The 23231-nt window shown below is 41.6% G+C and overlaps 1 protein-coding gene across 2 annotated transcripts in view; it reads left to right on the top strand.

Annotated features, from left to right (window-relative positions):
• CABLES1 (Cdk5 and Abl enzyme substrate 1) overlaps window positions 1–23221 on the top strand; it is a 75459-nt gene extending 52238 nt beyond the window's left edge. For both annotated transcript variants that reach the window (XM_071554679.1, XM_071554678.1), the window contains 6 exons: window positions 4944–5043; window positions 6529–6685; window positions 7470–7573; window positions 17228–17334; window positions 18219–18426; window positions 19991–23221. In XM_071554679.1, the coding sequence (XP_071410780.1) occupies window positions 4944–5043; window positions 6529–6685; window positions 7470–7573; window positions 17228–17334; window positions 18219–18426; window positions 19991–20131 (817 nt within the window). In that variant the 3' untranslated portion in view covers window positions 20132–23221. The remainder of the gene's footprint in view (window positions 1–4943; window positions 5044–6528; window positions 6686–7469; window positions 7574–17227; window positions 17335–18218; window positions 18427–19990) is intronic.
• The last annotated feature ends 10 nt before the right edge of the window (window positions 23222–23231 follow it).

Here is a 23231-nt window from a genome sequence, read left to right as displayed (position 1 = left end):
ACTGGGTAAGAAAGTCTTATGCAAATTGAGGTGATAACAAGCATTTAGGTGAGATTGTCTTGCACCACTGCCACAACCCTGCCATCATTTATTTGGAAGGAGTGTGGAAAAGAGGGCAATATTTACAGGAGAAATGAGAGCATTTAAATTGCCATATGGATAGTAGCAATAAGCAGACAGCAAAGCAGGGTACTCTGTTATGCCCTTCAGATTTGTTACCAAGTTCGTGGCTGTCCTTTCCCAAAAGATTTTCTATGCAAGGCAGTTTTGATTAAGTCATCAATCTTGAATGCTTTTCCTGAACATTTATCATACTGTAGGCCTATCACTCTTTTAGCTTATAATAGTGAAACTGAAATATCTCTGCTTTGCTTTACCACTGCTCGTTTCCTCTGCTTCTCACAAATTGAACAAAAAACCTAAACCAAGCATGTATTAGCTTTACAGAAAGACACATAAATCTGAGGGGTTTTTCCCCACAACAGGACATTTCAAAACTAATCATCTCATGTATGAATTTTACGGAACCACCATTGCTCATTCTTTTGAGTTGCCCTTCGAAATTAATCAATGAATCTCCCTAGCACTTTTACTCCGTATTGGGCAAAACATCAGGAAAAGAGCTGGTGTGCTGACACCTAAATATCTTTGGAGAGAGAAAAATGATACTGGCCCATTAGGGCCATCTTTCCAAGAAGTTTTCAACCCCCTCTCCCTGTAAATTGCAGCTGGAGTTGTTCTGCCAACACTGACAGCATTAAGCCCTGAAAGCTCTCGATCAGTTATAGCAGGCAGTCTCAGGCCGTGGAAAATCTGCTGGATTGACTGACAGTGCGTCTTTTCCAGGGCTGTCATTTGTCCTTGTCCCTGTAGACAGACATGATAAGTAGAAATTATTTACAGTGACAGATGAGAATGGTATCTTTTCTTGATGTCTCATGAGTTGCTTTTGCTTTTAGAATAAATCTTAACAGAAGGTTGACATCTCTAAATAACAATTATCAAATTCCCTTTTTTCAGTCAGCAGAAGGCTTTTTCATGTATCTAGAAATCTATTTAATATTTCATGGACTTCCTAAATTATTCACAGTTCAAGTGCTCAACTGTTACTGTCATTTAAAGAGCACATGCTCAGCAGGAGTCTTGCTTGGGACTTTGTAGATCATGTCAAAGCATAACATTTGGTTCATTAAAGAATGTTATACTTCCAAAGGTAACAGCATCCAATTTATATTCTATTAATCCTGGCCTGGCTTAATAGAAGCCACAATGAGATTTCTTATTTTGATCCTTATCTATCTATCTGCTCAGTAAAACTTTTCACGATCTGACAACAAATCTGGGATCCCAAGTCACCTGGTATTCTTCCAAGAAAATCTGTAAACTCTGTTAGATGGAGGAACTTTTCATTTTTTTTTCTTTTTAAGGAAACTACCAAGTCTGACCACTCACGAGACACTGTGGCACTCACACTCCCAAGGCTGGAGACTTTAATTGTTGGACAGAAGCTATCTAGGCAGCTCCAGTGAGCCGGCAGTGCCCCACTTCACTCCCTAAACTCACCACAGCACACGCAGTCAGACCATGTTTCCCTACTGGTTCGACCCCAGGTTTCCCATACCAGACCCTGAGACATCTCGTTCCATGAAGCCATTTATTCATGATGCAGTAACACAGAAATAGCTCTATGTGGGTGCCTCCGAGGAGCACTTCCAACAAAGGAACCTGGGCTTTTACACCATCACAAACCTCATTCTTTCTCCCGAGTCTTCGGCTCCTGCTCTCCTCTCTGTATCCGTCCACCTCACTGGCACACAGGTCTTCATCTCTGTTATCCAACAGGTTGGCAATTCCCAGCTCTTGCTGGGTGGCATCCATTTTCATGCGCTTTGTTATCCCAAAGGTTGGCTGTTCACAGCCTCTTGTCTCAGGCTGCCACCCAGAGCTGAGTCTGTTTCAATCTGCATCTCAATCTGGAGCTTGTGAGCTCAGCTACCTGAACCAGATGTATTCCTCAACATCCTGCAGCCCTGAATAACTAAAATGATATGCTCAGGTTTGAGTGTAGTTTATAACACTGCCTAGCTTTTTGGAAATGGCATGCATGAATTTAGTATCTAGAGCTTGATACTGATAGAAATCAAAGTAACTCCCCAAACTTTGACAGAAACTGGGATCTAGTTTTTTGCCTCCTAAGAAAATATGATCCCTGATCTTCTCATTTCCTCAAGCTTTTCCTGCTTAAATAAAGGGAAGGTAGTAAAATTAAGATCCTATGATTTAGTTTTGCTTTTCTGTGTCTGCTTGAATACCTTGAAAAGCTTGTTAAAAAGCACTTTTGGAATTAAATAAAAAAAAATCAAAACTAAGAATGAGAAGAAAGGAAGTTTTCTTCAGTTAAAATCTTATTGGTAATGACTGTCTTTCCTACTCTGCATTTTCTAAGCACCATTTACTACTGTATATTGGTATGTGCAATTCCTCAGTCCTGTCAATAATCTACATAACTTAAACACAGTGAAAGCTTGTCTGTTTTTTTAATATGAAGTGCCTGTCCTGTGTATGCTCCTCCCTTTTGGGGCCCTCTGGCTGTGGTGCCTGAAGAACTTCATGGTGGTGGTTGGCTGCACTGGTGCAGTGGCTGTACCCAAACAACCATCCTGTCTCATCCCCAGGCATGACTTGCCATTTGGAGAGGGCTAAGTGAAGGCATCCTCCAGATCTTTTCTAGCTGTTCTCTTGGGATTTTGGGGGGTGTGGGGAGGAGGCATCTGTGCTGGAGCTCTACCCAGCAGCAGGGTGGCAGCCCTTTGGCTTGCTCTCCCAGCAAGAGCTTTGCTAAGACATTCATCAACTCTTGTCTTTAGTAGGAGGGAGGGAGGGAAAAGAATCAAGACCTGCCCTGCAAAAACTTGACTAGCTTGTTGTTGATCATAGTGATAAACAACTTGAAAAGGATACAGTAAAATAGTGTAGGAATTCCTTATTGTGTGCTCACCAAGATCTTTTATAAGTGAGAGGAGGATGTGTATAAGCCAGGATGAGCTTTTCCATTTATACGCTCATAAGAAACTGTGCATTGTTTAGTACTGATTTTCCTCAAAAGAGGGTCTTTAATTCTCTGTTTTATGGACTTGTTTCTCTGCAAACAAGTAATATTTTATTACTCCATTTTACAGCACAAGCAACCCAGAAATATAGAGCATATGTGGAGGACGGGAAGACCCCAAGTAGCCTTTGCAAAACACCTAGAATGAGGGAGAATGACTGCAATGTTGTTCACTGGATCCTGAAAGGAGAGTCTCCTTTAGAAATGTAGGGTAGCAGATGCATTAGTGTCCATTGATCTTCAGCTAATGTCCAGGAGTCATTGCTGTGTGTGCTCACACATGCCAGCTGACCCTGCTCTCTGCTTCCAGAGCACTGATTTCTTTTCAGTCCCCAAAGCTGCTCTTTAATTTTTAAAGCTGCTGTGCTGATTCTTCAAAGGATGATGGATATCCATTTGATGAATTACGGAGTTATCTATCCATGTCTGTTAATTGCATGGAAAAATTTCTCTATGACTTGTTTTCAAAGTTGTAGCAGCATTATTTCTTGCTCACTAAGGTCTGTAAGGTCTTGAATGGAAGAAAACTAAACTGTTCTGATTTCAGGTGATTCAGATACTTGTTTTCAGTTTTGTGTTTGGGGGCTTCCTCAGGTTGTGTGCTTGTTTCATAGATAAGACCTGCTGAAATGGTTACTATTTGGCATTTATCTCTATGAGAAATAGTTCTCTTAAGCACTTTGTTCATAGAAGCGGAGAGGCTAATACCCTGCTGCTAACAGAGAGTTATTTTTACGTAATTATTCGGCCAGCCCCTCAGTAACATGATACCAGGAAACAAGATTGATAATATGACACTGTGCTAAGTGAACTCCAGTCAAGAAACTAAGAGGACTTTGTTGGGATTAGAAACTTGATATGGTCTTTTCCTATGTCACTGAAATATGTTTTCCAGCAGATAGATGTGTTGGACTTTTTTCCAGCAGTAAGGTACATGACTTACTGGGGACTCAGGATTGCCAAGTTTCAGAGAAATAAATTGTGTGATAGGTTGGAAAGGAAAGACAAGGAAAGAGGGTGTGCAGAGACAGAGCGGGAGATAGCCCAGCCCTGCCACTGGATGAAGAGCCTGTAGGGCTTCTCCCTGCCTCCGTGTCAGCATCTCTCCCACACAGCTTTTAAAGCACGTACTTGGACCTCAGTGGAAATGAGGCAAGAAAATGCTACAGGATAAATAGTCTGAAGTCATATGCAGCTGTCAATTCTGGAGCACAAATTTGCTCACAGTCTTTTCCAGCTTAGCTCACGTTTTCATCATGAGGCTAAAGCATGGGATTCAGCCAGCGTGTGTAAAGCATCTCCCCAAGTTTTCATCCCAAGGTGATGGAAAACTGGTTTCTCGTGTCAGCCTTCAGCAGGACAGTCACTGGCCTTTGGGCATTCTCCTGTGTTTGGAGGAGCAGATATCCCTCACAGAGGCTTTCACAGAAGCTTTTACCTTTGTCTCGTGTAGGGGAGGAAGTTTTGTGGCCTAAGAGCATCTGTCTGCTGGCTACATGGCAGTTAAGTGTTCAAGCTGAATTGTTCTATCTCACTTAAGTGTTTATGACTTCCAGTTCCTTCCCAGAGCCAGGTTCTGTCAGAGGTATCCAATGATGGGGAACCTTGCTCTGCCTTGTAGGTGAGGTAGGAGCTGCAACCTGGAACAAAGTGAGGGTTTTCTCTATAATGTATTTTAAACAACACAAGTGCTTTCCATAGAAAAAGTTGTCTAATCTATGCTTTGCATTGGCATGTTTAGATTAATGCTGCACCTTATTTCGGCATTGGGTGGTGGAAGCTGAACAAGGCGTGTGTAATAAGAGCTGTTTCTGCTCTTGTTTCTGTTTCCCAGAGATATGAAGCTGGATGGTGGACGCCAGTGCCATTCTACTGGAGTGTGTCTGAAAGAGATAATTGGTCTTGAAGGTGTGGAGCTTGGAGCAGATGGGAAGGTGGGGATGCTTCAGTTCCTACTCCCCTTAATTTTATAAGGGATAAATGGCTTAACTAATAACGAGGACAGATATAAATTATGACAAGCCATGTAACAATAGTTACAGCACAGTATGTGCAACATGTAAATAAGCTTAGCAGGAATTGATGAGAACTGCCCAAGCTGCCAATACAAACAACTCTGTATCTTTGAAGAAATTTGCCTCTGGTAGTATCTGAGTCTCTAAAGCGTTACTGAATTACACAGCCTTCCCCTGTTTCTAGAAGGAGGTATCACTACAGAGTGTATTGTCAGGAGTTTGGAAATAATTAATGAGAGTTGTAAGCTGTAATTCTGTTTGCTTTTAATTGTATTTAATAAAATTTTGTTTAACAATATATTTTTCCAGAGCAGGAAAACAGAAGCACAAATCTGATGAGTCTTTCAAAATCCAAGAGTTCATTCACTTGAATAGAATGAACAATTATGAATCTTTAGAGAAGTGATTTATTTTAAAGAAATATGTAGAGGACAGACAGTTTTTATCATGAAAGAAAACATTCTTGCTGAAAGCCTGATTTACCTTCTGCAGTTCAATTTACCCAGTCTTCTGTCATACCTGTATTTAAAGGCTCTAAGTTAATGCTCTACACATGGTGTGCTCACTTAACCAGGTGTCAGGCCAGACCACAGGCTGTAAATTCCTGAGGACAATCTATCTGCTTGTGAATAAATAAAAGTTCACACATTTTGTTTGATACCTGTTCTGACCTGCTCATAAACCAGTTTGGAGTCTGAGACTCATTTTTTCTCTTCAATACAATGTTATTTTTGGAAAATAAGCCAACAAGAAGCAAGGTGTCGCCTATTCCTGGCCAAGGGTACAAGCAGAGAATCAGTGCACTCTAAAAATAATTTTGTCACAAGTTACTCATTCACAGTTAGTCCATGTTGGAAAGTAGTAAATGATCTCCTACAACCATTGCTGCGAACTCGAGCTCACTTATTACACCATTAAGATTCTGCCAGAAAAAGTCCTGAAATAAAAAAACAGCAGAAAAAGTGCTTAAGTTTAGCAGCATTCAAGTAATTTGCTTCTGGCAGCTGTGTGCTGAGGGACCCATATAGATGATGCTAGTTCAGTAAAGAAGCTGCTGAAATCTGCTACAGGGAAGCCCACTGAAAAAATCCTGACCAAATGGACATATTTCTAAATCTGACCCTTTAGGAGGATTTTGTAAATCCAGTGTATTAGAGCTTGTGTGTATGTGTTTATTTTGCTGAAGAATTAATGCCTTTGCAAAAGCATTTTTTGCATGGATAAACTGAATGCACTGAAGCAAATGTAGGTGACTGCTTTTTATTTGTTTGTGGCTAACTACTAAATCCAGAAAATGATCCATTAGTTTGGCTTCTATTGCTTCCGCTTGGAATGCACCAAAGGCATCCCACTGCAGCCGAGCTGGGCTGAAAGTAACTGTCTGTCCATTCTGACTTTTTGTAGACAGTTTCTTATACGCAGTTCCTGTTTCCCACCAATGCTCTGGGAACTCGGAGAAACACCATAGATTCCACCTCATCTTTCTCCCAATTTCGCAATGCAAGCCACCGTAGCCTTTCTTTGGCAAGAGCTAACAGCACCCAGGGGAGCATTGATGCAGGTAACTCCTCAAGAAGCTTATTTTATTATCCTTGCATACACTGATGATAGTTGTGAAGGATGGGCGTGTGTTGTAGTGCCCCTTTTAGCTTAAATTAAGCAAAATATAGTCTCATGTCATGGGTGGAACACTGTTCATTCTGTGTTTGTTTAGCAAAGCTTGCTTATGGGTGACAGAAAGTTAAGTAAACAAGCATGTTGTTCATATTGACAGACCCTGATGGCACTTACTGTGCCTCCTTCTGTCAGCGGCATCATTTGTTCCTCCTGCATCAGGCTTATTGTTACCTTCTTTTGCTGTGGAAAATTTACAGTGGCAACACAGTAGTCATAGGCTGAAGGTGTAAATTCACTTGTGACGTTTATTAGGCTGGAATGGGCTGTGTTTACAAAACTGGACACAAAACATAAGCCAAAACACTATATGCTTAAGCTATTTTGACATGATAAATGAAACAAATCAAAACATTTGCATAAACAGGTGAAAACTTGTTGCTGGGAATAAAAGTCACTGTGGAACTTTATATAATTTTGCAGTTCTCTGAGCCCTGAGTTCACATTTACCCGGCAATTCAAAAGCTGTACATCCTCTATATTTTTGCAAATCATATTGGTATAGAAATATTTAGAGTTTTCAGGATTCAGAGCGATTTTTTGTCTCTGTCAAAAATCTTGAATGAAGATAGTATTGTGCAATATTTGTAAAGTTGTTTGCCACTTCTGTTAAGTCTAGAGATTTCTTGATGTAATGAATTCCTTTCTTATATTTACTGTTGTTTTTATAGGTAGCGACCTGGGAGACTTTGTTGAATATGACCCAAATCTTTTAGATGATCCCCAATGGCCATGTGGCAAACATAAGCGGGTTTTAATATTTCCTTCGTATATGGTAAGTGATTCAGTGTAGCAGAGATAAATTTTGGTAACAAAATTTTGAAGATTGAGGTTGCATTTGTGGCTGTATTTTATGAAGATTATTATTATTATTTTTAATCTCCTAATAACAACCATTTGGAATGCTTTGTTCTAAATGACAGTTACTTACCAGAACATGTTAAAACAAACTTGTGAAGGTATTACAAAAGTAAATGCTTTTATTATGGATGTATTTCATGCATGCTTTAGATGAAAGGCTTGTTCAAACAATGCCTTCATTCTCTCACATTCAGAGGAAAGTTTGTACTTCCTCAAATTGGCACATATTACAAAATAGGAGGATGCCTACTGGGGTTTCTCTGAAGTCATGAAGCTGTGCTGTGTTTTGATGCTTATCATTCACTCCCCTGAACAGCTTTTTTTCCCAGGTACTTATTTCACCATGGGGTAGTCCTTCCTTTAATTACAGCAATTACAAGCAGAGCCTGTGTATTTCTCACTATATCAAAAACCTTATTGATACAGATGCATAACTTCCTTGTTCTGTGCTCTAAGTCAGTGTTTTCTGTGATGAGAGTCTTCTGCAGCTGTTTTTTAGTTGCACCAGGTCCGTAGACTGTAGTGTGCTGTTTTGGCAGGACTGCAGTCATACAGTCATACACGTACAGTCATACACGTGAGCACATATCTGTCTGAGTTATACACACAGAGTAATGGTAGGCAGTAGAGAAAAGATTCTTTTTTATTTTCCCCCAAATAACTGACCTAGTACTCATATCTATATGCAAATTTTATTTGAAACACCGACATCTAAAGGGTTATCCGTATTCTTGCTTAACTGGGAGCAGAAGACATTATATTAGAAACTTTAAATTTCATAAAGATACAGTCTTTGTATGTTCTCATCTGCCCTCTACCCTGGGGGTAATTTTGCTCTTGGGTGCTCCTTCTTCAAAATGAATTTTATGTGTGTCATGTAGATTGAAGGTTATCTCTTTGCTAGGAGGAGCGTTCTGCCTATTGCACACAGAGGCTTAACTGGGCTCTAATGCTGTGTTTATAGTACATTTTCAAATGGGAAGTCCAGAATGTCCTCTGCTTACTTTTGGCCAGTTATCCTTCAAGGGTTGGCAAGTTATTTTTTGGCTGCCAAGCCACAAATTGACAATCTTTTATGGCAGCTACATCTGTGTGGGAAAATATTTGTCAGGTTTTGATGTGGTCACTATCATAGACTGGGAACTGTCTCCTCTCAAAGAGAAAGACATTGTTAGCCAACATCCAAAAAGAACATAAGTTTAGCAGTCATGGTTGTGTTTCTGACCTTTCTTATTAGGCTGCAAATGTGCACCAGGCAGTATGAGTCTTGTAGGATCACCTGGGATCTTTGATCCCTTTTCAGCTTGGTGTTGTGATGGACATGGTTGGATGAGTCAAAATAGGGCAGCCAGGATAGTATCCTGCAGGGGAGGTCTCCATCCAGGAGTGGTTGTTTAATACCCTTCTTCTTCATGTGCTGGTTGACCACAGCATTTTGAGGTCTGTATTTGTACTTATTTCAAAAAGGATCTGACGGAATTTTCATTGTGGTAGAGGTATGGCTAGATACTTTAAAGGTCAAAAATGGCCTTCAAGGGCAATTGTTAAAATCAATGTCATTGTTTATCTAGAATATATCTGCAGTGATAGGGATCTCCCTGCTTTTCCTTAGTCTCTGCTGTGCTTTGGGAAAATGTCTTATTTGATATTTTGAGGTTTCTTTCTGCCTGAATTTTTCTTCCAGACATCCCTTCTTTAGCTCTGCCTGAGGGTCAGGAGCACTCCCATCTCCCTTTCTGAAGGCAGACACTAATCTGAAAAAGGGCTGAAGGGACACTAAGTGATGTGTTTCTTTTGTTGGTGGGAATCACAGGAATGTGTAAAGAGATCTCTTGTTCTAGGATTTCACCTGCCTGTGGTCGAAGCAGCATGCCATGCAGGAGCTTCACAGCTTTGCAAGAAACTGAAGAGTGGGTGATCTTCAGTGCCCAGATGAAAGATTTCACAAGGGGCTGGTGTTTCCTTTGGCCAAGAGAAAGGAGAAGAGGTAGTGCTGGAGTGTCCTCGGAGCTTGCAGGTTAAATAGGGTTTTGCAACTCAGGCCAGGGCTTGTGTGTAGAGCTGGTGAATATGAGGCCATATTTGCTATGTAGAAGACTACTCTTGTCCATTTTAAACCTTCCTGACTCAACAGGCATTCCCTTCCCCTGTAGTTCACATCAGTGTTAGCAGGAATTTCAAGTAATTTTCTTCCCCAAATATGCTTCAGTTAAAGCAAATTGCACTCTGGGGCCAGCAGGAAACCTGTGGTTTCTTCCTGACTCTGCGCAGCCGTTGTGGTAGCGACAGACATCAGCCAAATGACCGCAGAGCTGTGGAGCTGCTGAACAGAGACTGAGAGCAGCCTCCGGTCCCGAGTGGAGCAGAGCTGTAATTACTGCCTCTTGCAAGTGCAGGCACAGCTGAGGGCGGCTCTGATGTCAGCACCCAGCATCTCATTGTGCGTGGAGAGCTGCAGCTTGTAATTAAAGTTTCGTTACTTGGCCAGGATTTAGCATTAATGCTTGACAGCTGCAAGCTTATAGATCCTCCCCTCGCCCCTCCTTATGGATGTCAGAGCAATTAATCCGGAAGGTGTGTGAGAGGAGTGCATGCTGGGCTGCGGCACTGACTGCGGGATAGAGCTACATGCACTGTTATTCCTCCCATGAGCCTTGTGCTTTGCAGGACAGGATTTCTCTGCTGGCAAAGCTTTGTTCAGGTCTGTATGAATACCAGTAAACACTGCAGGCTTTATCCCAAGGCATAAGATGGACAAACTGTGTGGTCTGGCTTGGATTTTACTCAGAAGTTCATGCAACTAGCACTCAGTGTGTTCCAGTTTTGCGGAGTCCCAAGTTTATCATCACTGACATTGACTTTATCGTCCTTTAATTTCACTGAACGGAATTAGCCCCGACTTGTAGAGGAGCTTTAACCACAAGTTCTCAGCTGTTTTCAAGGAGGAGCTGAGCTTCCTCCTTGAAGATAGCTGTGGGGAAGGAGTTTCAGTTTGGACTTTATTTTGGTAGTGAAGTTCCTGGCTTGAAAGTGTATACACCTCCCTGTCGAATTTCTAAAAGTAATACTCACAAATTGCATGTCAGGGAACAGTTCTGGAAGTATTCTTCAATACTTTTCCAACACTCTGCAGCTTCTGTTAATTGTATTAGTCGTATTTAAACTCTGGTCTACCCTGGAGAAATTACTTAATTTTGTGTTGTCTTTGTAGGAGAGTCTGCAATGTCTGCCACAATATAAACTGTAAGAGGTAGAAAACTTTTGTGCTGGGGTGTAGGGGGGAGGAGGGAAGCATTATTTCATCATGGTTAACAGATGTCTTCCTGGCTGATACTGCTAAAACAGGAATTCTTTCAGATTCTTAAATCTCTCTAGAACAGGAACTGTATCTACCAGACAAAGCAATAATTTCTTTCCTAGAATATCATGTTGACTTGCAAATGTACAGACTCATCAATCCCTCTCTGGTCTCCCTGCATTCTTTCCAGCAGAAACTCCTTCTCTGCAGAAGTAGAACTCGCTCTCCCCAGGCATAAGGCTGAGCACACAGTCCTGCTTTTGTTGGTAACGCAGAAACTTAGGAGCATGTCAGCTGGCCATTGTGCACTGCCAAAACTTGCAGCAGAAGAAAAGCCCAGATGAGTGGCACTTTGACTTTGAGTGAGCCCTCTGTAATAACATTCCTGAAATATCCATCCAGCTGTGCTCCAAGGGATACACGTAGAACTATGTTTGGGTATTGAACTACAGTTTCAGTGTATTGTTTAATTATATAAAAATAAATTGACATCTCAACACCACTAATAAAAAAAGCATGTCACAGAAGTCTGCAGTGCGGTTACAGCAGCTCTCTGTCAGCCTGAATTTGCCAGGTACCACACTAGCGTCTAGCACAGCCACGCTGCATTATTAAATATTAGTCCTCCAGTGTGATTTTAAAATTAGAACTGCTTGCTGCCCTGAACATTTGTTCTAGCAAAAGCCCTGGATGATGATATAATGCATTTGGTCTCTCACTCCCCTGTTCTGTCTTTCACAAGGAGCATCAAGGTCAGGAGGACTCCACTGCCGACGGTGTCCTTCGGTGGTGTCACCCTATTCTTTGAGCCACTTTCGTAGTTGTAAATTAAGTATCTCCAGGCTGCTTTTTTATCAGCTGCTGACCTTGTACCCAAAAGTCTCAGGGACCAGAGGATTGCAGTAGTGGTAGATAATCATATTTAAACTCTGCTCTATGCATTTGATGCTATATTTGACTGAGACTCCACTAAATGACTATTTTGTAACAATGACACACTGTATTAACTGAGAATAATTTCAGTGTGTTAACAGAATAAAATCAACTGACATCCTTCCATGTACATAAATTCAAAGAGGCAGTTTTGAGATTATTTGCTCTGTGAAATTTGAAATCTTTCCGTTTAAGATCCTTGAATATTAATGACTTTCTAATAACAGAAACACCTTATTTTAGTCCCTATTTTCCTTTTCGTACATTTTAATTATAATAAGGAGTCAATCCCATTTTTCATCACAGTTTTAAGCCTTTGCTCTGTCAGGATTTCCCATATATATGCATCTTCAGTGTTAAGTATATGAATTGGGTTACTGGCAGTCAGTATGTACATAGCTGGTCACCTCTGGTGTGCACTAAGGTAGCCAGGCAGTGCATAGTCATTGACTTCTTTCCACTTCTTGTTTGGCTGAGAACTTACCACTGACCTACCAAAAGTCTGTTTCAGGTATCAGTCTTCTGCCTGCTGTCTGTGAAGTAGATTTATTAGGGGTACACAGTAACCACAGAGGAAGAGAGCCTATCATATATCTTTCATTTTATTCACCTATTTTATTCTGATTTTATCCTTCTTAAGCAGGAGATAGAGGCATCCAAGGGTAGATCATCTTTTACTGGTTGTGTGCCAAAGTAGGATTTATTTCCAACAATATTTCATCCTGCCAGTCTTTCCAACCATTTCAGGCATCCTCTCTTGTCCCATATTTAGGAAACTATATATACAGCTTTCCTATGAGAAAGCAGCTGCTTGAAAACGCTTGTGAATAACACACAAGCTAAGCTCCAAGTTTAAAACTGCCAGCCATGCAAAACTGTGCAGAGTACAGACTTGGGCTGAAGCATTCATCATGCTGTCCAGGCATCTGGCCGCTACCATATATCAAGGATTTAATTTGTCTTGTGCAATTTCCATCGCCAAACTAAAATATTCATACACAGATTTGTATACAGAGAACCTGAACAGAGCCCACAAAGGAGTATTGCTAAATACTGAACTGAAATGTGTTTTGTGCAAATAAACTGTGAAAAACATGATAGACGGTTCTGGATGACAGAAGTTAGAAACATTGGAGATTACAGCATGAAAGAGACAGTTTGGTAGTTCCCAGTGCCTTGCTCATATGTCTGACAGCTCTGGGAATTCAGAGTGCTTGCCTGGTAGAGGATAATATTATGTATAAGGAAACATGTTTGGATAAAAAACCTGTGTTCCTTTTAGGGAAATATTTGCAAACCCTTCATAAAATTTGAAGCATCAGTGTTGAACAGTGCTGCAACAGAGGCAATACCAGAATGGTCCTGGACAGTCACGTATTCTCCTCCCCATGGCAGCTTTGTTGGGACAAGCAGGCAACACAAGTGCAACAACTATATGGCTTAAAACAGAGATGAGAAGCGTAAATGTTGAGCAGAGCAGACAGAGAAGGGTAATGTTGAGTTCAAGCCCTCCCTTGTTAGATCGCAGCTGGTTCTTGCAGGTCACTGGGCCATCCCAGAGGTTTCCTCTGCTCCATTCTTCGTGGGCAGTGGCAGTGGGTGGCTGCTGCTTGGTGCCAAGCTTTTTGCAGGGTGCATGAAGTGCCCTGGGCTGGAGCCGGGTTGGGGACTGGGACTTCTCTGTAGACTTGTGAGTGCTGTACCCCAGCCATGGTGTAAATAGCAAGAGGGGTGCTCAGGTGCATGGTCAGAAACAGTTTGAAGAGGTAACTGATTTGATCACTCAACAGATGCTAATTCAGCACTGCTTTTATTAAATTACCTCTCAACAGATACTCTTTAGGGATTTTTTGCTGCCTGCCTCTCTGGTGGGCAGAGTCCCACATGCACAGGATGCATTTCTGTAGGCACCAGCTGGGCAAGCATCATCCCATTGCTCAAAGTCTGACTTCTGCAGCAGCTACAAAGGAAAAAAAATCAAGGGGGGGGGGAAAGAACTTGGCATAAATTCTTTTCTTGAGAGTAAAGGCAGTTAGCTGAGTTCTCCAGCATGGCACTAACAAGATGAGACAGTTGCCTTAGAGCCAGTGTGTTCAAACATGCTGCCATTATCCTGTTACATGAATCAAAACCAGCACACACCAGCTTTCATCTGGATTTCATTATTGTGATTTATATCGTAGAGATTGTTGTCTCACAGGAAGCAGCAGTATTCAGAGTTGGAGGAGGGAGATTCTTATCAACAGGACAAAATTGACAAATCTCTATGTTTAAATATAGCTGCACCTCTTTACTATTTTCAGTTTTAAGCCATCTGCTTAGTCTGAAGCCTCTGAGTGCTTTGCTTTAAATGAAATTTTTAAAAAGAGCTTTTCTCCTTCTGAAGAGAATTTAGCTGAATTCTGGCAAATCTCCCAGAGTCTAGAGAAGTCCCAGGTAAAATAAGTCGGTGGTGCACCCCAGGGGACTGCTGCTGCTGCTATGGGACTTGCTTCCCCTCTGCACAATTGCCCCAGAGGTTGGGTCACTCTGGTACCTACTAGTTACAGGTAAAAACAACTGAAACTTGAGGTCTGATGTAACTTCTGTGTGGCCCATCATCTGAGCCTGGAGGATGGACAGCCCTCCCTCTGCTGCTGTGCCCTTTCTGCTGAGAATTGGTTTCTGTCATGCAGGCGAGGTTCCTGTGTGATTGCCTTCTCCTCTGGGCAAGAGAAGAAGATAACCTGGAGAGGGCCAAAGGCAAGTCTTCCCGAAAAACACATGATCACTTTGAGAGAGATAATTAAGATAAAATTAGGGAACTCAGTGGTAATGAAGAACAAACAATGGGCAGTTAGGTTTGTGCTGAAGCATGAAATAAGGTGTCAGGTAGCTTTGCACAGTAACACTGAGCTCACTATTTCTAGGATTGCCCAAGACAACCAAAAAATACTGGTAGTAACTAAAATCATCTTTGTATTTAACAGTGTGTAACATTTATGTGCTTAGTGTCTCGTGACTCTGTAAGCAAGAGTAGCATGGACCAATGTTTCTGTACCCCAAGTAGTAGATGGCACCGGTCTGAATTGTATGTGGCTTGTTTCAGTGTCCTCTTGTAGCAGCACCCTCTTAACACAAAAACCTTCAGTGTATCTGTATGTCAGAAACACCCAACTTGCTGATGATCCTTTGGCAACAATACCAAGGAGTAGGCAGGCAGACAGTGATGTTCCAGGGAAAGAAAGGAAAGGAGGGATTGGTAAGATCTTAATTCTTCTGCTTCAGAGGGCTGAGCCCTGCCAAGTGGGAGGAAGCACATGAGAAACTGTCTGCAGTGAAGAGCTGTGTGTGTGTGTATGTAATCCTTCCAACTTCAGCAAAATTAAAACCAGACAGGCCCACACTTTCCATTGAGGCCTTTCCCACCAGCCCTAGATAGGGCAAGGTTTTTTATCCCTGTGTTTTCCTCTCTTCCTTTTACTCAGGTGTGGTAGCATACTGACTTTTTTACTTCAGTGGCACTTCCCTGTCTGTCCAGACCTGCACTCAAGTGCATCCATACACATGCAGGGCAGCAGGGGTGGCTGAACATGTGGCTTTCTCCTATTCAATTTCTTATAAGGGGCCGTTTTCCTTAACAGCACTGAATTTCCTTAATAAATTCTTCCCTTTACAGAGAAAAATTTGGATAAGTGCTTAACACCTCAGTGTGCTGGAGAGGGCTCACACAAGCATTCATACTTAGAACTGCTTCAGGGAACTGTTGTGCATGATGTGCCTGGGAAAATTATCTGCCAGGGCCTAGTGGGGATCAATTTATCTGACAGCTGATGCTTCTCCCACTGCAAGTCAGGTAGCAGAATGGCCCACATTTTAAAACATGGATATGACTATAACAACACCCCATGGCAAGAAGTTGGTTTTTTTCCTCTCTATTACAGTATGTTTGCCTCAAATACTGCTGTGCACTATTCAGGGGAAACATGTGCTCTGCTTTCTTCTAAATTCCTGTAATTCTCCATTATTTCAGTACTGTATCTCCTAAAAAAAGTGCAGGAAAAGATAGGTTTGTTTTACTCCCTACATGCTTATTTTGGAACCAGAGAACAACATGATCGGATAAAAGGAAATGTCTGCTTTCTGTCTAGAGACATTGCACTCTCTCTTCCCTTAGCCCTTCCATATAGTAGGGATAAAGTATGTGGATATTTTGAAAAAAACCTGAAAACACATGCAGTCAGTCTTTTTGACTGATTTAGGTTCCCATGAGGATATATTACAGCAAAGCTCCATCTTCTGTGGAGGCATAACATGCAGCAAGTGTTTTGAATGCTTCTTTCCAGCTCTTGTTGTTTGCCATAATAGAGTTAATCAAAAACAGAAATTAGAAGGGAAATACTGTTTCACTACCAGGAGAATTCACTGCACTGACACTGCTACTCTCTCACTGCCCACACTTGAAACTGGCAGGGAGCTGGGTACTGTCCCCGAACTGCCCAATCTAGGGCTCTTCTCTGCTTCTATCCAAGGGGCATAACTGCCAAAGCCCAGAAAACAATTGACATATTCCCAAAATTAAGGTTGATTTGTTGTTCAGCTGATAGATTTTGGCCAGGTGAGTGGTGACAGAGGATTTGGGTAAAATGCTACCCAAACAAAGACTGAAGGAACAAGAGAAGTGCTGGGCACCCATAGATGCCCATAGATGAGGGCGCAGGCATTGCAGTATTGGTCAGGAGAGCCCTCTGCTAGTTGGAGAGATTCCTTAGGTTGTAACAAAAAGAAATAGAAACCTCAAAGGAAATAGGCTGTACACTTTAAATGTTGTCCTAACTCTTGCCTGCTTACTGCCCAACTTATGACAGCATTACTGTCTTGCTCTCCCCGTGTGACTTGCCATGTGGGCTAATTAACTATTTTATCACAAATGTAGTCTGTGGCAGTCATGAATTTGTCCCAGTGGTTTCTTTGATGAGTCAATTTGAGAGAAACTCGCAATATGTCTCAGAACCTCATGGAGATATGCACAACAAATGTGGTCATCAAAACAGTTATTATGATGATGTCTTACAAGACTTTTCTGGTAGGTTTCATCCACCCACATTTACCTTAAACGCACTCTTAGCAATACTTCGAGGATGCTAGTGAGGTGTGTATTGTTCAAGAATTGTGGTGAACAGGTCACTTGTTTTGGTGGAGCAGCCACAAATTGTTGCCTTAATTCAGTCCTAATTTTTCATTTATTGAAAGCATTGAGACTGACTGGCACTTTTTTAGTATTCCTTGCTTCTGGGTAATGAGTGATCTTGTTTTTCACAAACTAAAAGAATAATTTCCTCTTGACATGTGTTACAGACTACAGTCATAGACTACGTGAAGCCATCAGACCTCAAGAAGGACATGAATGAGACTTTTAAGGAGAAGTTCCCTCACATCAAGCTAACCCTCAGTAAAATAAGAAGGTATGTTGCAAAGCTCAATAAAGCTGCACCAAGATGCAGCTGTCTTACATTTCAATGCAATTCCTGCTGTACATGAGGGGAAGCACTGACCACGAGCAGTGACCAGAAGAGGTCCAGAGTAAGTCAGATGATTACTCTGGTTAGGGGGCTGAGTGAACAGCTTAGAGGAATGTACAAACATGCACTGGTCAGGTGTCAAGATCTAAGGGATGAGGATGTGAGCTGGGCATGCACTATACTAAAATGCCCAGAAAAATAACACAACACAGTCTCTAAGCTCATGGCACTTAACTTAAAAGAGACTGAGGAAAGATAAATGCTGACTTCTGTGCCTTGTTGAGAAAGCATGGCCAGAAGCAAAACGAGTTGTCAGCTTCACAGCAAAGTTGTAATATTTCATCTGTTTCCAGTGTAACAGGCTAGACATACTGCTCCCTTGAAGTAATGATAATTTCATTTGACCTCAGTGGCCAGAAGGAAACTGAGCCACCTTGCTCTGTAACCAGACAATGCTGCAGTACATGGAAAGACTGTCAGTTTGTGTTTGACCAACCATAACCAGCAGCAAAGCTGTATATAGAGCACCAGTAGTAAAGCTGTTGTTACTAAACAAATTGTATGCAGCATAAGACCTCTGATGCAATATTGTTACTAAAAATGTCAAAGCTTTTTAATTGCTTTTCTAGAGGAAGAGGAGAGTGAGATCAAAATGTACTGTGGAATGTGCCCCCAAAGCAGAACATAAAGATATCTGCCCAGTAAATTACTACGATTTTCTCCTCCATTTGACCAGGCAGGAACCTCTGAAAAGATGACTATTAGGGCAAAATGAGAAATGCTGTAAAACTCAGTTCACATCATACTTGTCTGGTCTCTTTACTCAGCTTGAAGAGAGAAATGCGCAAGCTTGCTCAAGAAGAATGTGGCTTTGAAGAGCCCACAGTGGCCATGGCCTTTGTCTACTTTGAGAAGCTCGCACTCAAGGGGAAGCTGAACAAGCAGAATAGAAAGCTTTGTGCTGGAGCTTGTGTTCTTTTAGCAGCCAAAATTGGCAGTGACCTCAGAAAACACGAAGTCAAGCATCTTATAGATGTACGTATCTGTAGGTTTCCAGTGTTCCTTCTACATGAAGTGCCAGTGTGTGGTCTGTGCAAGCCTGCTTGCCAGTGGACATGCTCTCCTTTAGGTTTCCAGCCTAAATGTACAGCCAGCTAAATGTCTTTTTTTGTTACACATTTTTGTGGAAGTATTAGTGATGAATGTCACTGCAGAGGCATGGGAAGGGAAGCTTGTTTGATGTGATAGAAGACCCTGGTGTCACGTACTGACTGTGAGGTCTGAGAGGTATGTGGCCACTGTTCTGTCGAGATAAGTCATAAGTGAACCCTCAGGAAATTGATTCTGCTTTTAATCATGTTTTCAAGAGTGTCAGTAAGGACTCTCCTTTGTGAGGTAAATGCAGACACCAACTACAGATGGGGTTTAATAGACATCTGTGTTTCTTTCATCAAGTTCAGCTTTTGGGCGAGAAAACCTAAAGAGGTGTTCCCATTGTGACTCTTCATTCCAGCTGTTTTTTGTAGAGTAGTTCTTCCACCTACTCCATATGAAAGAGTTAACATGGGGGAGTCTTAATCCATAATCTTTTGCAAGCACTAAGATACCGGTCTGATTTAGTGCTCTGGAAAGTTAGGTAGGTAGCTCGTTATGTGGCCACAACCAGCTCACTCAATGGAAGAGACATGGGAACTTTGGTGGCCATGGAACTAAACTTTATGCCCTTCTCCCCCAGTCACAAAGCTGGGTTGACAATCAGCTTGTTAGAAAGTCCTCTGAATAACCACAAAAAAAAAGCCAGTGGCAGTTGAAAGAATGTAGCCTCTCTTGCTATCCTGAAACATTGGTCCATCCATAAGACACATTGAGCTTTTGAGTAGACTCAGTGGGCAGAGAAGTAGCAAGCCACAGAGATCATAGGAAGAGGATGAGAGGTGGAAATATCCTTAAACAGCTGGTTGCCTACTTGGAGCATTCAATTCCAGTGAAAACAGCAGAGAAGATGGGAGGTTTAGTACATTACAGCAGAAAACCAACTATAAAACCCATCTCATCTCCCTTGAGGATAGTAGTTTCTATTACTCACTGTTCTTATAGTTGTTGCAGATGACACCTTCTGCCTCTGAGGTACTAAGCTCAAATGTATTTAATTGTGGCAATAATGTGTCCCCAATAGGGTGTTATATCACAGTCTAATGTTGAAATGAAAATTAGTAGTTTCAAGCAGCTCAGGAAATTTGTGGACAGTTACAAAATGCATGCCTTCCGTTACACAAGTGATTTTGATGTTTGCATGAAGCCACTGTTCCTGCAGTGCTAATCACTGTGATCATTAAAAGATGTGTCTTCTGACAGTGGAAATGAGTGAAATGACGAACCTGTCAGAAATAGCATGGCTGGCTGAACTTTGTGAGTTCACCTTCACAGTAAGGAATCAGTACATCCAGTTCACACCACTCTGAGTTTCTAAACCTAGAGCCATGCAAGTCGATCAGGACAGAAATTTAATGACAGCAGCATGCATGTTTTGAAAAGCACTAGAAAGGCAAACCTCATTCATTTTGTTTAATTTATTTTTTTCCCTCATCTTTGGTTGCAGAAACTGGAAGAGAAGTTCCGGCTGAACAGGCGAGAGCTGATTGCCTTTGAGTTCCCGGTGCTGGTGGCCTTGGAGTTTGCTCTCCACCTTCCTGAGCATGAAGTGATGCCGCACTACAGACGCTTGGTGCAGAACTCCTAGCGCTGGCTGCCCTCCGGGGAAGGGGCTCCCGACTGTTCCCCCTTGGCTCTCCTGAGCCACAGTTACTACTGGAAATGCAAAATCAGACTCCCAACACTTCACTCTTTCTCTTTCCCCAGACCAGTTTTTCCAGCAGCATATAGGAAACACTGCATCAACGTAAGACTCTCAGCTTTGACAAATATACGTATCATTACTTTCGCAAAGCAGGTGAAGACTGAGCTGTTGGTAAACGGTCACATGCTGAAACTGGGTGGTGACTGACCCTACCTGTAGGGACTACAGCTGTAAAAGTAGGCAAAAATTAGAAGGGCAGCCTCCATGACCACCACTCTCTCCATCACACAAACCCTGGAAGCCCACTGAGTGCATTCTCATAGTGCTTTTTCTACAGACCTGCTGCAAATTCCAAGAGGACTTCTTGAAGTGAAAGAGCTTTTAAAGAAGATACCTTCACTGTGTCAAAAAGAATGTGCCAATCTATTTTTGTATCAGCAATTGAAAGTGCACTTTTTCCTGTGGGGTGTTTGTGTGTGTATCCGTGTGTGTGTGCGTGTGCGACACTGAACTGGTCTCAGTCCAGGTGGTTGGCTTAGCTGTTTCCAAGTGTATCAGTTACTGATGGTGAGGATCAAGGTGACCTTACACCTTTACTTCTTGAAAAAACATAACTACTGGAAAAGTGGTAAATGGGATCATTTTTGGACACTTGGTTTTTTAATTCTCTGATCTTTCCAACAACATACCTTTGAAAGAATTACACTACTACTACTCCGAGAGAAGGATCAGCAACTGACCTTAAGTTTTCAATCATGTTTGTGGTAAAGATGAAAGCATTAGTATAAGATTTCCATGTCATGTTTTTTAAAAATATCTTGTGTTAAGCCACATGCATATTTTTAACCTTCGCACTTTTCCCACTGTGGAGATGGTTAGACTTGCACTCTGTAGTGTTGTATTTCTGTGCTCTATGTTAGAGTGCGTAATAAGCACATTTATTGTGCTCTATCTTAAAACAGTGTTTTATTAAAAAAAAAATGTAGGGCTCAGCAGTATAATGGGTGTCTTAAGGCTCCAACAGCAGGGGCATCAGCTGTTAAAGTTTTGAGTTTTTAATTAGAATTGACTGTGCAAAACCTGAAATCTGTGCCCCCTGAAGTTAGAGATCCAGTTCCTTTAGACATTTCAGTACTGGAGTTTTACAGTAAAACTTCTTGCAGCTTCCCTGGTTCTGATTGGACACCCAGAAAGCTTGAGGGCTTCATCCAAGCTCCCAGTGCTACAGCTACACTAAGCTAGGGCCATGCTTATGGACATTGTTCAATTGCTGTTGTCATGTGGGATTACACCCCTTTCCAGTCTTCTCCTGTGCTGGTTCACTTAACAGGTGTTGCCCTCAAGATGCCCCACATGGATATGCTAAAGTCAAATTATTACATTTGTGGTAATTATATAAAATAAATAATGATCTCAACTGTGAGATTGTAGCTGAAGCCTTACCTCTCTAAGTCTGGGAGTGCTTGCTCAGAGTATGGAAAGGGCTTGTGAGCAGAACGTAGAAAAGTGGGACATATCAGAGGATGTAAACACACTAATGCTTACTGTCTTTTGCTCTTACTTTAATCAGTTTTATTATTTCCCTCAGTTAGGCCAGGAAACACCCAGTTTCTTTACCAACTTTGACTCCTTTAAATTCTAGTATGAAAAAAAGCCTGCATATGATTTCTCTACAGGTTGCACATGTCAGGACAAATGGGAATTTGCTTGATGCTATTGCTCTCCCCCCATTTTAAGGGGGAGGGTGACTATGCTTGCTTACAGTTATTAATACTTACCTGATTACTGATACAGATACATTCCAACAGGATTGGGTAGGAGGGAGTAAAAGAGAAAAGTGTGCACTTAAACCCTCCCAGTGTAACGCCCCATGTCGCTGCAACCTACACATCACTTCTTCTTCCTCCTCCTTCTTCTCCTGGCCCCCACACAGCCAAGGAACAGAGGAGCCAAGAGCCTGGAGCATGCCTGGAGTGCACGGCTGCCCTTCCAGTTTATCCAGACCAGGAAGGCAATGTCGTGTTGACCTATAAGCCAAAATGGTCTGTGGGTCTGCTAGGAGGACTTCCATCCTTGGCCATATCCCTTTCCACCAAAATTGTGCATATATATGTTCAAGATTTGTTTCTGATTGCAGAGATCTGTTTTTAATAGCGACCGCTCAAAGCTAAGCAGAAGATTTACCTTTCTGTAAAGGCTTATACCTTTTGCTTTTGAGTCTCATTTTTTATTCTTATATTGCTTTATAGCATTGCAGGGAAAAAGCAAATTGTGATTGCAAGATGCAGACTAAAGAATGACAGCCTTACAGTAGTCTTTAGAGACACTATAGAATCATGCTGTCACATCTTTTGTCTTCTGTGCTGCTACCCAACCCTGATCTACAGTTTACACAGATTTCTGGGGTGAAATCTGATTGCTGGAGACTTTCTGCTTTTCACTGTTGTTGTTATTGTTTTGGGGGCAGAAAAGTGTTTCAGTGATGTTCAGTTAGAGTTTGAATGTGGAATAAACACTTAAGATGAAGATGACGTTGCACTGTTCACTTAGGAATGTATATAAAGCCATATGATGCTAGATCTCAGAGCACAAAGCTTGGTCAGTACAATTATGATTACGACAATGGGCAGGATTTGCCCCCCTTTTCTCCCCAACCCTGGGAAAATTCAGGCTGAAGAGGTAGAGAAAATCTGTACCAAACAAAAAATGTGTTGATTGTTTTCCTTTGTCTTACATAGCAATGAGTGTTGATTTACAAATGATTTTAGGTTCAACTTTAAATAGTTTGGGAAAATAATCCATTCCCATATCACTTGTTCTGTTTTGAAATTATATACCATACACTCTACCATGCAGAGTTTATTTCTTTTCTAAAAAAAATAAATAAAAGTTTAAATAAAAATCAAAAAACTCAGACTCTTTTCCACCAGTATGTAAAATCATTCTGTTTCTCATCTATACGAGTGAGGGGTTTTGGTTTTGTTTTCTTCTGGGATGTAGAGCTGCTTATTAATAAACCAATGGTGGAATTGACCAAGGACCC

This window comes from Pithys albifrons, chromosome 4 (assembly GCF_047495875.1).
Source record: "Pithys albifrons albifrons isolate INPA30051 chromosome 4, PitAlb_v1, whole genome shotgun sequence".
NCBI lineage: Eukaryota > Metazoa > Chordata > Aves > Passeriformes > Thamnophilidae > Pithys > Pithys albifrons.
This window is presented reverse-complemented; position numbering and strand designations above follow the sequence as displayed.